Consider the following 14,433-nt stretch of genomic DNA (forward strand, 5'->3'; position numbering starts at 1 on the left):
CCATGCTCCATCCAGTGACTGACTAAGCATTACCTTGTACTCATACTGTGCTGTGTGATCTCCATGCTCCATCCAGTGACTAAGTATTACCTTGTACTCATACTGTGCTGTGTGATCTCCATACTCCCCTCCAGTGACTAAGCATTACCTTGTACTCATACTGTGCTGTGTGATCTCCATGCTCCATCCAGTGACTAAGCATTACCTTGTACTCATACTGTGCTGTGTGATCTCCATGCTGCATCCAGTGACTAAGCATTACCTTGTACTCATACTGTGCTGTGTGATCTCCATGCCCACCTCCAGTGACTAAGCATTACCTGGTACTCATACTGTGCTGTGTGATCTCCATGCTCCCATCCAGTGACTAAGCATTACCTTGTACTCATACTGTGCTGTGTGATCTCCATGCTCCCCTCCAGTGACTAAGCATTACCTTGTACTCATACTGTGCTGTGTGATCCCCATGCTCCATCCAGTGACTAAGCATTACCTTGTACTCATACTGTGCTGTGTGATCTCCATGCTGCATCCAGTGACTAAGCATTACCTTGTACTCATACTGTGCTGTGTGATCTCCATGCCCACCTCCAGTGACTAAGCATTACCTTGTACTCATACTGTGCTGTGTGATCTCCATGCTCCCCTCCAGTGACTAAGCATTACCTGGTACTCATACTGTGCTGTGTGATCTCCATGCTCCCATCCAGTGACTAAGCATTACCTTGTACTCATACTGTGCTGTGTAATCTCCATGCTCCCCTCCAGTGACTAAGCATTACCTTGTACTCATACTGTGCTGTGTAATCTCCATGCTCCCCTCCAGTGACTAAGCATTACCTTGTACTCATACTGTGCTGTGTGATCTCCATGCTCCCATCCAGTGACTAAGCATTACCTTGTACTCATACAGTGCTGTGTAATCTCCATGCTCCCCTCCAGTGACTAAGCATTACCTTGTACTCATACTGTGCTGTGTGATCTCCATGCTCCCCTCCAGTGACTAAGCATTACCTTGTACTCATACTGTGCTGTGTGATCTCCATGCTCCCCTCCAGTGACTAAGCATTACCTTGTACTCATACTGTGCTGCGTGATCTCCATGCTCCATCCAGTGACTAAGCATTACCTTGTACTCATACTGTGCTGTGTGATCTCCATGCTCCCCTCCAGTGACTAAGCATTACCTTGTACTCATACTGTGCTGTGTGATCTCCATGCTCCCCTCCAGTGACTAAGCATTACCTTGTACTCATACTGTGCTGCGTGATCTCCATGCTCCATCCAGTGACTAAGCATTACCTTGTACTCATACTGTGCTGCGTGATCTCCATGCTCCATCCAGTGACTAAGCATTACCTTGTACTCATACTGTGCTGTGTGATCTCCATGCTCCATCCAGTGACTAAGCATTACCTTGTACTCATACTGTGCTGCGTGATCTCCATGCTCCATCCAGTGACTAAGCATTACCTGGTACTCATACTGTGCTGTGTAATTTCCATGCTCCCCTCCAGTGACTAAGCATTACCTTGTACTCATACTGTGCTGTGTGATCTCCATGCTGCCATCCAGTGACTAAGCATTACCTTGTACTCATACTGTGCTGTGTGATCTGGTCTTTCTTGTATTCCTGTATTGCCTTATTGCTTTTTGTCACCCCTAAATATCGTCTGTAACCCAAACTAATGTCCAGCGCTGCGTAATATGTTGGCGCTTTATAAATACAATAAATAATAATAATAGTAATTATCATGTTAATTGTTTTACCAGGACCACATTGTTGCTAAACCTATCCCTGATAGCAGGCCACTAAGTACAGAAACTATTGCTGTAAGACAGTAAGGGCCATTTTACTTTTTCTCCTAAGTTTTCTCCAAGATAATAATTTTAAATCTTATCAATAAAATGCGTTTTCAGCCACCAGCAAGCAAAAAAATACTCCAAATAAATCTGACAGTTATTTTTCACCTACTTTTTGGTAGTTTTTCAATTGCAGAGTGCTGAAAAGTTCTTTTAATCTGAATCCAGCAGATGAAAAATTATCTCATAGGAGAAAATTTAGGAGTAAAAGTGAATTGGATCAGGGCCTGAAGTAGTCTACTAGCTAGATACAGTGGGGGACATTGATCAAGAGTGTCTGAGACAAAATATTAGTAGGTTTTTAGAAATCCATGCAGAACTGTCTCAGACATCCTAAGAAATCACTAAATAGTGCAGATTCCTTCTAAAACTGTTGTAAAATAGGAGGAGTCTCTCAGACAGTGCAGGGTGTGAGGGGAATTGCTGTTGCTGAGGTAACCAACACACCTGCTGTATTGATAGATGCAGGCTCTGAGGAGGAATTCAGCAGTGGGAGGAGCACATCACAAATCATCTATAGCCTGCAGTCTGCAATCATGTCTAGACTGCAGTTCTGCATCTGTAGAACTGCTATCAAGCACTTCTTATTCTGCACCAGTTTAAGGATGGATTTGCACTTTTCTTAACTGTAGTGCAGCTCCAGAAATTCATGCTAAATTGCCGCTATTACCTAGGATTTAAGAAGGATCTTATTATCATGCAGAACTGTTCTCCCTGCTGGTTGGAACAGATTAAGAAGAAAAAACTGTTGGTAATGCGTTGATAAATCTCCCCCAGTGGGCCTCAAGTGTGACCTCTAAGATCCAAAGGTTTGCATGTTTCAAGATCGCCTTTACTGGTCCTCTTTGTGACCCCAGATGGCTAACCCCAAAAAGTGCCGTTGTAATTACTGGTTTTGGGTCACCAGATTTTCACAGGAAAGTAGATTAAGGCTCGTACCCACTACATGATTTTTTTCCAACGATTTTTCCAACCACTTTTTTGAACGACAAGCAATTGTTTCCGCAATCTCGCGATGTGGGTACAGGCTCGCAAGTACACAAAGTTTTAATGACGTGTGGCGATAAAGACCGCCATGGTGGTCAGATCTTTAAGATCCCCGACAACTCTGCGCAAAGTACCGTGATCGCTTGGCTTCCCATTTGTGTTATGTCACGTGTAGCCGCCGCCCGGAGGATGGATCGCGGAAGGCTCGGCGTCAGGGGGACGTCGCTGATTCCACTTCCTCCGTCGGGTGGTGAGTATTCAGCTTTAGGATTCTAAAGCAGTCATTGTTGAGGTAACCACCATTTCTAACCAGATACGCCAACAATCCCATGTCTGCAGTCTCTCGGCAATCTACTTTTTAAGTTTTTACTGTTTCATGGCCTTTTCTCAATGACACATTTACTGAAGTATGCCAGAGCTAAAATCTGTGAACTATCTACCCTTTTTATCTCTTTCCTACTCTCAGAAGCCATTTACTGCCAGGAAAGTGTTATATGACTGCAATTCCTTATCAATGAGGGTTATGTTATAGTCTGACCCAGTCCCGACCCAGACAGAAACTGTCACTTACGTATCTAATTTTTAATTCTTTCAGGCAGAGGAAGAAAAAAAGGAACACAGCCTATTTATTTGTGTGGTAGGCACTGTACATACACATGTCTATCTCATCATGTCACATGTCACCTCGGGTATCCTTTAAGGTTAGGATAGGTGCTGGGTAGTGCAGAGTAAAACATCAGTAATTTAAATTACCGATATATTGCAATTCCGACTCTCGGTTTCAGCTTGTTTATCTTGCAACACCGTTCATTTTTTCCCCCCAAATTAGGTAACAGTTTATATGCCTACAATTGACAGAGAGCAAACAGAAGTTTTGGAATAAAAGCAAATGAAAGAACGAGAATGTCAAACTGACACGAGTATTCAGAACCGTTACTATGCCACTTGAAATTCAGACAAGCTGTCTCCCATTCTACCCGTCATTACTGAGATATTCGTACAAATTGTTTTTCATCCATCTGCGGTAAACTGAATAGTCTGGACCTGATAAGCAAAGGGTGAAACTGGTTCAAATGACGCACCTCGATTGGCTGCTTGCGTCACGGCACAGAGGTGGTCGAGGATACAAATAAAAAACTGAAGGTTCCCCAAAACACGGGGGATGCCAGCATTTTTTTTAACCCATTGGCAACTTCAAAGAAAATTTTTCATCTGAAAGCGTCTTGTGCACTCTAATGCTGGGTACACATTATGAGATTTTATGGCAGATTTACTGTCAGATCGATTATTTCCAACATGTCCGATCTGATTTCCGATAGATTTCGGAGCATTTTCCGATCGATTCCCTATTGACGTGAACCAAAACGATCTGCCAGTAAATCTCAGTGTGTACCTAGCATAAACCTCTGTCGGCAAAACTTGTTTGGCTGCCTAGTGCATCAGGCAGGCAGGAAGCAGTTATAGTTGCCTATTTTCCAGACGGCTTCTTCTTCCTCCGCCCGCAACTCTGAACTTCCGACAGGCCTTCTGGGTCCCGATCACACGATGTGACGTGATCAGGAGACTGTGTCAGCGTTACAGCACCACCTGGTGGTGGAAGAGGGGTGATGGCGGAAATGGATCCTGATCACGTCATATCATGAGAAGGGAACTCCGAAGACATGTCGGGATTACATCGCTGCAGACGTGGAGGAAGAACCACCCGACCCAACCATCTGTACAGGTAACTATAAAAGCTCCCTGCCGCCCACTCTGCATACCCTGCTAGGCTGGAGGAGGCACACTTCCCCAGCGGAAGGAAAAATTTGGCCCTGCAGCTAAAGGGTTAAGAAGCCTGGAACAACCATGGCTTTTTCTACAGTTGGCCGTCCCACCAACTGACCAATCGAGGAAGGAGAGCCTGGGTGTGAAAGCTGACCGGGAACTCAAAAGTCAGTCAGACGGAGCTCCAGGGAAAATTTGTGGACTCTACTAAGTAACAGAAAGTGAAAGTGAAAGCCCGCTTGATATTTGCAAAAAGCCACCTAAAGGGCTAAACCCTAAAGAGACAGCATAAAGAAAGATTCTCTAATCTGAAGCAAGGATTGCACTGGCCTCAAAACAACGTCATGTTATGAGGAAACCATGCTGCACTCACGACCTGAAACAATGTCACCAATGTCAAAAGTGAAGCATGGTGGTGGTGGTGGCACAATGGTGTGGGGTTGTTTTTTGTGGTAGAGACTGGCAGACTAATTAGAGTTAGGGGAAAGCTAAACAGTGCAAAGTACATAGTACTAGTAATAGGCCTCAAACTGGACTTAAAGCGGATCCGAGATGAAAAACTAACTATAACAAGTAACTTGTCTATATATCTTATCTAAAGTTTAGATAGTTTACACAGCAAATCTAGCTGCAAACCGCTTTAATAGAATATGATTATTTATTCCTGTGATACAATGACAGCGGCCATGCTGTGTGTAAACATTACACAGAGGCAGGCTTATCTGCATCTTGAGCTAAAAAACCTAATCCCCCCTCCTCCTCCCTCCTCCCCTCTGCCTCTGAAATCTCTGGCTAGTAACACCTCCTCCTCCTCCTGCCCAGACTGAGCTTCCATGAGCCCTTGCTACTGCTAAGGCTCTCTGAAAACCTGTGGGCGTGGTTTATTTAGTTTATAGGGAATTAGAGTATTAAAACAAAACAAAAAAGTATTTGGCTTGAGGAATGCTCTATAAACAATAGGAAAGGAACACAATCATGCAATGAGTAAAAGTTCATATCGGATCCACCTTCTCACAGGACAGTCACCCTAAACACAAAGCAAAGACCACACAGGGGAAACTGAAGGTGGCTATACACTTGTCGATGGCCACCAGATCAACCATCAGATAGATCCTTCTAGGATTGCAATTGATCAAAGAGGGATCTATTAGCTGCCCATATGCTGCGTCCAGATTTTGAATCGGTTTCAGCTTAAAATCAATCAAAATCTGTGGAGCCGTCGCACCAATGCGTCGTGGCCCCCCACCCCACCATCCGTGCTCCCCCCAATTGGCAGCAGTACTCTCACCTGTCTGTCTGGCACATGTCCTCCCAGGACCAGGACTGGTGGTTTAACTCCATGCCGCAAGGCTCCTCCTCCCTATGCCCCTCTTCCTGGTCATGTGACAGAAGCTAAAGATCAAACAATACAGATCCAGCGAGAGGAGACCTGCGGCATGAAGTTAAAGCACCAGACCCAGGAGGAAACGAGCCAGCCGGAACAAGTGAGCGTACTGCCCCTATTCTGTGTCAGTCATTACCAAATCGAACGCCCCTAGCGCCGCGCTTCTGACCCGTGGCCGATCAAGCAAATTTTTTTCTCCGGTCCGATTCACTGATCGATTTCCATCAGAATTCGATTCATTCAATCAGGCAACATTTGCTTTACCGATTTCGATCACAGTGTTAGAATCTTCTGTAGGCCTCTTGCACACTGCAAGTGATTCCGATTCAGATTCCGCTTTATAATCAGTTTTTACATCCGATTCAGATTCCGATTTGCAGTGTGCAGGGAGCAAACTGCAAATCGGAATCGGAATCGGATGTAAAAACTGATTAAAAAGCGGAATCTGAATCGGAATCACTTGCAGTGTGCAAAAGGCCGTATATCGATGGTAACATCGACTTATGTATGGCCTGCTTTAGGGACAACTCAGTGAATGTGCTTGAGTGACCCAGCCAAAGCCCGGGCTTGGCCTAATTTTTAGGCTAAACATGTGGGGGTTGGGCTTATCCGCAGTTTGGCCTATCAGCGATGATATACCGTAAATAAATTCACCGTTGTGCCATGCGTTATTCTCTTCTCAAACGGGACAGATTTTAATGACCACCTGCCGTGTAATCGGTTGCAATCTCCAAAGGTACATTTGTCCATACTGCTGATATACTGATGTAACAGAGCTGCTGGTTTGGAGCTAAACCAATACACAAATGTCTCAGGAATAAAGAGAAAGGCACAAGGTACAGAAGAATAATGCAGTTTGGGTTAAATGGTATGTGCTTTATTGCTGTGTCTCATCATGATTTCCAGGAGATCAGCTTCAGTGTACTCATAATTACCAGTAAATTAGGAGATTCGCTGAAACGGCTCTACACAGAACCGCTGGAACTGAACAGCTGACAGACGCATCCAAGAATTATAAATGCATTATAAAGTGTTTGTAGGTTATAATCATGCCACAGAACAGGATGCATCATGGGAGCCCTGTAAAAGTTTTCTCCTGCTCTTAAGGCCTGTATCCAGCAAACGATTTTATAATAAAGGTTTTAAATTTAGGTTAGGTCACTTGCCCGGAGGTCTGCCTCACCGTGGCGCAAGTGTCTAGTATAATATACTTTGCATGCAAACCATATTGGAAGCTAAAGTACCTCCTAGTTTAATAAATGTTAGCACTTTTCTTGGATGCCGGGCATGCATTTTTCAGTCTGGCAGAGGCGGTGTATGCCTGTGCGATTAACCATTCAATTGCAACATGTGTTTAGGGATGCACAGACTCCCCCCCCCCCCCACCTTTCCTTAACTTTGTAACTATGTAACTGTCAGGTTAGCTGCCCCCAGCCCCTCCTCCTGAGTTTCCTGTTTGCATGATAAGTAGTAGCAGATTTGCATCTGAATTGAATGCGAAGTGTGCAGAAAGTCTATATAGGTGCTACACACTGAGCTGGTGGTCATTTCAGATGCAGCCTTAGTGGTATGCGCTGGCGTTCTCCTTGCTGCTCTACCAAATGTAAGTTAAACGATTTTATATGCAAACGATTTTGCGTGACAAGCGATTTTTTTGCGATATCACGCCACATCGTTCAACAAAAGTCTGTTAACCGATATTTAACGACGGCTGATTGCGCGCGATAATCGTTCGCTTTGAATGATCAACATGGTGGATCCAATCGTGCATGATCGTAATGATCGCCATAGACCCCTGTGATAATTACCGTGTTCACCCAACGATGTTTGCACCAGAGTTCGTGATTGCGGAAAATGGATTGGGGAATGATCGTTTGCCGCCGCGTATCTCCCTGATTAATTTTCCACGGTCTTCTGGCAGGTATGTAGCTTTAGGCTGCCGATACCAGCCTCACATACCCGCTCTCTCATTTCCTCTGTTGTTTGATGCCTCCGAAGGGCCCAAACATTACTCGATCTTATTTGCCGATTCACCTTCCAAATTTGATCATTTTATCGTATTGGACCGCCAGATCAATCTTTCCACCGATTTCCATCCGAAATGGTAACGATGGGATTTATCTTGGTTGCAAGGGGTTGATCGGATGTGCGGCGGACCGGCGGTAATGGTGTTAGATATTGTGATTATTGGCGTACCCCCCACCAGTGTTCCCAAAGTGTACAAGTATCCACCTGTGCCTGTGTGCACTGTTAAAGGTCTACTCCGCAGTGACACGGACGCATGTTGTGATGTCCCTATGGAGGAGGAGGCGGCCAGGAGTCATGCTGGCGGCCAGGTGAGCCTTTAACAGGCACGGGGGGAATCTTGTACACTTTCAGGGACACCGGTGGAGGGTGGGGGTCAGGCGCTAGCATCATTTTCAATAGATTTTATGCTGAAATCTATTGGAAATTGCTGTGCAGTGTGTGATCAGATATGATCAGAGAGGGATCTCTCTAAACTAGCATTTTTCACGATAAACACGGAAAAATCACTAGACTAATAGCGTTTTGGAAGCGATTGTGATTGGCGGTTCAATACATGCTAATTGCGATCGCTCCAGAATCGCCGGCAAACCGCTGCAGGTAACGCATTTGTGATTAGCGATAATTGCAAAACGCCCGCGATTGCGGCAGTGAGAACACTGCCATAGGGTAGAATAGGAGCAGTGTTTTGTAAAAACACTAGCGGTTTGCGCTTAGCGGGAATCGCGCGATTCCCGCTTAGATGCAGACTAAGGGCCTAATGGTCTAAAATACTGTATAACCTCCTTAAAGGAAACTTGTAATGACTTAAAACAAAAAAAGTTTGACTTACCTGGAGCTTCTGCCAGCCCCCTTCAGCCTCCCTGTGCTGCACCATCTCTGAATGATCTTCTGGTTCCTCGCCACGGCTAAGTTTCGTTATTGCAAGTCGATGGCCACTGCGCCTGTGCAGCCCTGGCCGAGCACATCTATGTTCATGCTCCCATCGCCAGGAGGGTCCTACGCAGGCACAGTGAGAGAAAACCTTGTACTGCGCCCGAGCAGCATGCTCCCGACGAGGGGAAAGCTTTGTTCTTAGGGTTAGGCACCATCGGGGGGATCTTAGGGTTAGGCACCATCGGGGGGATAGGGTTGGACACCACCAGGGGGGATCTTAGGGTTAGACACCACCAGGAAGGGGGGGGGGGGTTAGGGGGGTCCTAGGGTTAGGCATCGGTAGAGGGAGGGTTCTGAGTGAGAGTAGGGTTAGGTTTAGCTATAGTAAAATATCGGTAAAAATCACCAATATTTTACGATTGGAATCCGGCAGTAGAATATAGATAATTGTAGCGATACTCTACTAGCGGCAATCCCCTGCGCCTTTTTTTCCAGGTGACTTTATTTCCTGCATGCAGAAAAGCCTGTTTTTAGAAAAGTTTTCATGGTTAACCACAACCGAAATTTGAAGGTATTTAAAGTAAATTGCACAATTTATCTAATTTTATGGATGCCGTTCTTCTATGCAGCGTGGACTTCTTTAATGACCGTGACCGCATTTTACACGCCACACACACGCAGAGCTGCTCGCCACACGCAGCAACGCTCCAGACCTACCTCTGTCTCATTCCCTGCGAGACTGACCGCCAATCGAGACGAGAGCTTCAGGGCTGAACTCTGGATTTCCACGCTGGAAAACACAAATAAAGGAATATGCTTTATTTTAAGGGGAAAAAGTGACACTATTTTCCAGGGGATGAAGTATTTCAATTTGGCAGCAAAATATTTAACTATGCCTCCTACTTGGTGATTGAACGCAGTCACATATCGTTCACCACATCCAGGAAAAAGCTGATTCTACCTAAAACTGTTATTTCAAAAGTGCATACCTCCCAACTTTGAGTTCATAAAGAGGGACACTTAAAGGGACTCCGAGCAGTGCAGAAACTATGGAAAGATGCATATCATTTTAAAGCTCTCTTTCTCCTCTTTCCAATGACATATAAACCGTCGCCCTACGCCATTTAGTTTTTGCGATTGAAATTGCAGCAGCCGCGATTTCGATCACGAAAATGGAGAAAATTAAAAGGCGTAGGGCGACAGTTTAGGTGTCGTCAGAAAGAGGAGAAAGAGAGCTTTAAAATGATATCCATCTTTCCATAGTTACATTGTATTACACAGGGCGACTTTTTCCTAAGGTCAGCAGCTCCATTCTGCTGAATACAATGTAACTATGGAAAGATGGATATCATTTTAAAGCTCTCTTTCTCCTCTTTCTGACGACACCTAAATCGTCACCCTACGCCTTTTAGTTTTCTCTATTTTCGCTATCCAAATCACGGCCGTGGCAATTTCAATCGCGAAAATAGCGAAAAATAAAAGGCGTAGGGTGGCGGTTTATATGTCATTGGAAAGAGGAGAAAGAGATCTTTAAAATAATATGCATCTTTCCATAGTTTCTGCACTGCTCGGAGTCCCTTTAAAGTGAACCTCCGGACTAAAAATCTACTCAGCAGCACTGAAAAGGCTTGGTGTTTCTTTAACAGTTTCACAGCATCAGAACTTTGTTTTTCTTACCAAAGCATCATTTTTAGCTGCATTTTTAGCTAAGCTCCACCCATCAAAGAAAACTGCCCGGGCTTTTTTCCCCTGATGCTGTGCAAAGCATGATGAGATTTCCTATGTTGTTGTTCACGTTGCCTAGCAACTGGGAGAGGTGCTCAGGACACAGGACAGTTGGAACTGTGTCTCATGGGCAGCACAGTGGCATAGTGGTTAGCTCTCTCGCCTTACAGCGCTGGGTCCCTGGTTCGAATCCCAGCCAGGGCATTATCTGCAAAGAGTTTGTATGTTCTCTCCGTGTCTGCATGGGTTTCCTCCGGGCACCCCGGTTTCCTCCCACATTCCAAAAACATACAGATAAGTTAATTGGCTTCCCCTAAAAAAAAAAAAAAAATGGCCCTAGACTACAGTACTTACACTACATAATATAGACATATGGCAATGGTAGGTATTAGATTGTGAGCTCCTTTGAGGGACAGTTCAGTGACAAGACAATATACTCTGTACAGCGCTGTGTAATATGTCGGTGCTATATAAATACTAAATAATAATAATGCTCCCTTGTCACCTCCTTTCAACCAAAAAGATGGCTGCCCTCATGAAATCACAAACATTTGCCGGATCTTTTAAAACAGGGAGGGTAAGAGATTATATTACCTATCTATTTTAATTAACATAACTAATGTAACATTAATGACAGTATGTTTGTTTAGGCTGAAGTTTCTCTTTAAAGAGACTCTGAAACGAACAAAAATTGCTACTTTTACCTGCTAGTTCACTTCAGTAGTCTCATTAGATGTAAACCGCCGATTCCTCGCCACAAAACGAGGGCTTTAGACCCCCCAAATCTTGGGACAAACATCCACGATCATCTTGGTTGTGGATTGTGCTGCCCTGAGAGGCAGAGCTATGAGCTGTAGCTCTGCCTCTCCTGACGTCAATCGCCGCGCGGATCTCCGCCTCTCCCCGCCGCTCTCTGTGAAGGAAGAGTGAGAGGGGCGGGGAGAGGCGGCGATTGACATCAGTAGAGGCAGAGCTGAAGCTGAAAGCTCTGCCTCTTTCAGGAAGCGCCGGCCGGATTGCCCCCTGGGGATTTGGGGGGTCTAAAGCACTCCTTTTACGGCGGGGATGCAGCGGTTTACATCTATTGAGAGTACTGAAGCGGACTAGAAGGTAAAAATAGCAATTTTTGTTCGCTTCGGCTCTCTTTAATCCATAATATAAAGCAAACAGAGGCGCCAACAGGATAAAATATACTAAAATTCTTAAAATTGCTAAGGAGGCAGTGGTGGACTTACCTCCCGGAAGCAGACACAAGTTCTGTCAGTTTCAAAACAGATATAAATGTATTTAACAGCGAGGAGAACGCCAGCGCATACTACTAAGGCTGCATCTGAAATGACCACCAGCTCAGTGTGCAGCACCTAAATAGATTTTCTGCACACTTCGCATTCAATTCAGATGTAAATCATATGCAAATCTGCTACTACTTATCATGCAAACAAGAAACTCAGGAGAAGGGGCTGAGAGCAGCTAACCTGACAGTTACATAGTTACAAAGTTAAGGAAAGGTGGGGGGAAAGGCTGCGCATCCCTAAACACATGTTGCAATTGAATGGTTAATCCCACAGGCATACACTGCCTCTGCCAGACTGAAAAATGCATGCCCTGCATCCAAGACAAGTGCTAACATTTATTTAACTAGGAGGAACTTTAGCTTCCAATATGGTTTGCACGCAAAGTATATTATACTAGACACTTGCGCCACTCCAGAACAAAATCGCAACGCCTTTCGCAGATTTAGCCCCGCTTCATCAGACAATAAAAAAAGGAGTTTATGGCAGCAATAGGTCAGACGTACGTTCAGCGCCTCTGTCTTTTACTTGAGCCATGCCCCTGCCACACCCCTAGTCATGCCCCTGCCACACCCCTAGTCATGCCCCTGCCACACCCCTAGTCATGCCCCTGGCACACCCCTAAACACCCCTGGCAAACCCCTAATCACGCCACTGGCACACCCCTAGTCACACCACTGGCACACCCCTAATCACGCCCTTTGGCACACCCCTAATCATGCCACTGGCACACCCCTAGTCACAAATAGTATAAAGATTTCATAAGAAAAATATGTTGTTTTATAATTCAAACCACACTGGTCCTTTCTATCCTGGTCCATTAACCTTCATATTAGCATTTGAAAATAAGAAATATATCAATTAAAAGGATGGGAATAAAGTTTAGAATCAATTAAACACATTTTCAGCAGAAAAATGTATATATTTCCATAGATCTGTACATCAGTCCTGAAAGAGGGACAAATTAGAGAGAAAGAAGAACAGAGGGATTTAGTTTCAAAAGAGGGACAGTTGGGAACTATGGAAGTGTATGTTTGCAGGCTACTTTAAAGAGACTCTGTGACAAAAAAAATTCCCTGGGGGGTACTCACCTGGGGAGGGGGAAGCCTCAGGGTCCCAATGATGCTTCCCCCTCCCCTGTAGCTGCAGGCAATCCAGCGCTGGCTCCCCCGAAGCTTCCCGGAATCTTCCCCCGACAAGCGCTGATATATTTACCTTCCGTGCTCCAGCGGGGGCGCTGTTGTGGCTCTCAGCACGGAGATAGGCGTAAATAGCCGATCTCCGTCGGGTCCGCTCTACTACGGAGGTGTAGGAGACTTGCCCCTGCGCAGTAGAGCGGCCCGACAGCGATCGGCTATTTCCGCCTATCTCCGAGCGGAGAGCCGATACTGTGCCTGCTCTGGAGCCGGGAAGGTAAATATTTACATCTCCGCTATTTAGAGGAGCACAGCGAGACCGCCGTGGGACACAGGAGAACGGGGAATCCGGAGGCTTTCCCCACCCGAGGCGAGTACCCCCCGGGGAACTTTTTTAAGACATAGCTTTTCTTTAAGCGGAACAAAAATAAAGAAATAAAAGTTTCACTTACCTGGGGCTTCTGCCAGCCCCCTGCAGCCGACCTGTGCCCACGCCGTCCTGGACCGATCTTCTGTTTGCCTCTGAAATTGGCGACAATGATTGTTGCGAATCTCGAAGGGAAATATTCCCTGTTCAAAACACCCGCTAGGGGCATTCTTGCAGACTTACCCCAGCTGCCATTGGGCAGCTCTCTCTCCCTGGCCGCGCCCCCGCCACTCCCCCACCTCCCTGCACGCTGGGAGAGAATCTCTCTCTCCTTCCAGCGTCATAACCCCAGAGGTCACGAAAGTGAAACTAAAGAGACACGGGCCAGCGGAGAGGGAGGCTACCTGTTTCACCCAGCCACAATGGATCAGGTAGCATTTTTTAAATGTAATGTCCTCGCCTTGGGTTCTCTTTAAGTTGAATTACTGAAATAAATAGACTTCTGCACGATATTCTAATTTTTGGAGTTTCACATGTATGAAAATTGAGTAATGGAATAAGTCCCCATTCAGCTTTAAGCTTTACTACAATAAAAAAAAATTGTGAGAATCAGAAATCGGGCTTTCATTTTTTTTTTTTTTAATTTCTTTAGTTGGGTACTGTAGGGATTAGCGAAGTTGGAGGGGTGTCACAGCACCCTAGGCAAAAAGGTGCAGGAGACAAAAAGGGGAGTCCAAATAGTGTAGTACTGTATATACTCGAGTATAAGTCTAGAAATTTAGGTCTGGTTCACTTCAAAAAAGTATAGGGGTCGACTTATACACGAGTCACAGGAAACACTGAGCCCACTGAGTAATGTGTGTACTAATAGTGACATTCCCATTAGCAGAAATGTACCCAGTGGTAAGTGATACTATGAGGAAAATAAATGCCAAGAAAACACAGGTCTGAAAGTCCTGGCCACAACAATTAACAAGGAAAGGGGGGGGGGGGATACTGGGCTGCAGGAGGGGG

The 14,433-nt window shown here is 45.3% G+C and overlaps 1 protein-coding gene across 2 annotated transcripts in view; it reads right to left on the reverse strand.

Moving 5' to 3' along the window:
* The window catches only part of THADA (THADA armadillo repeat containing), a 782,712-nt gene that overhangs the window by 139,040 nt on the left and 629,239 nt on the right, over positions 1-14,433 (reverse strand). For both annotated transcript variants that reach the window (XM_068233009.1, XM_068233008.1), the window contains one exon: positions 9,617-9,689. In XM_068233009.1, coding sequence (XP_068089110.1) covers positions 9,617-9,689 — 73 coding nt within the window. The remainder of the gene's footprint in view (positions 1-9,616; positions 9,690-14,433) is intronic.

Source organism: Hyperolius riggenbachi, chromosome 4 (genome assembly GCF_040937935.1).
Source record: "Hyperolius riggenbachi isolate aHypRig1 chromosome 4, aHypRig1.pri, whole genome shotgun sequence".
Taxonomy (NCBI): domain Eukaryota; kingdom Metazoa; phylum Chordata; class Amphibia; order Anura; family Hyperoliidae; genus Hyperolius; species Hyperolius riggenbachi.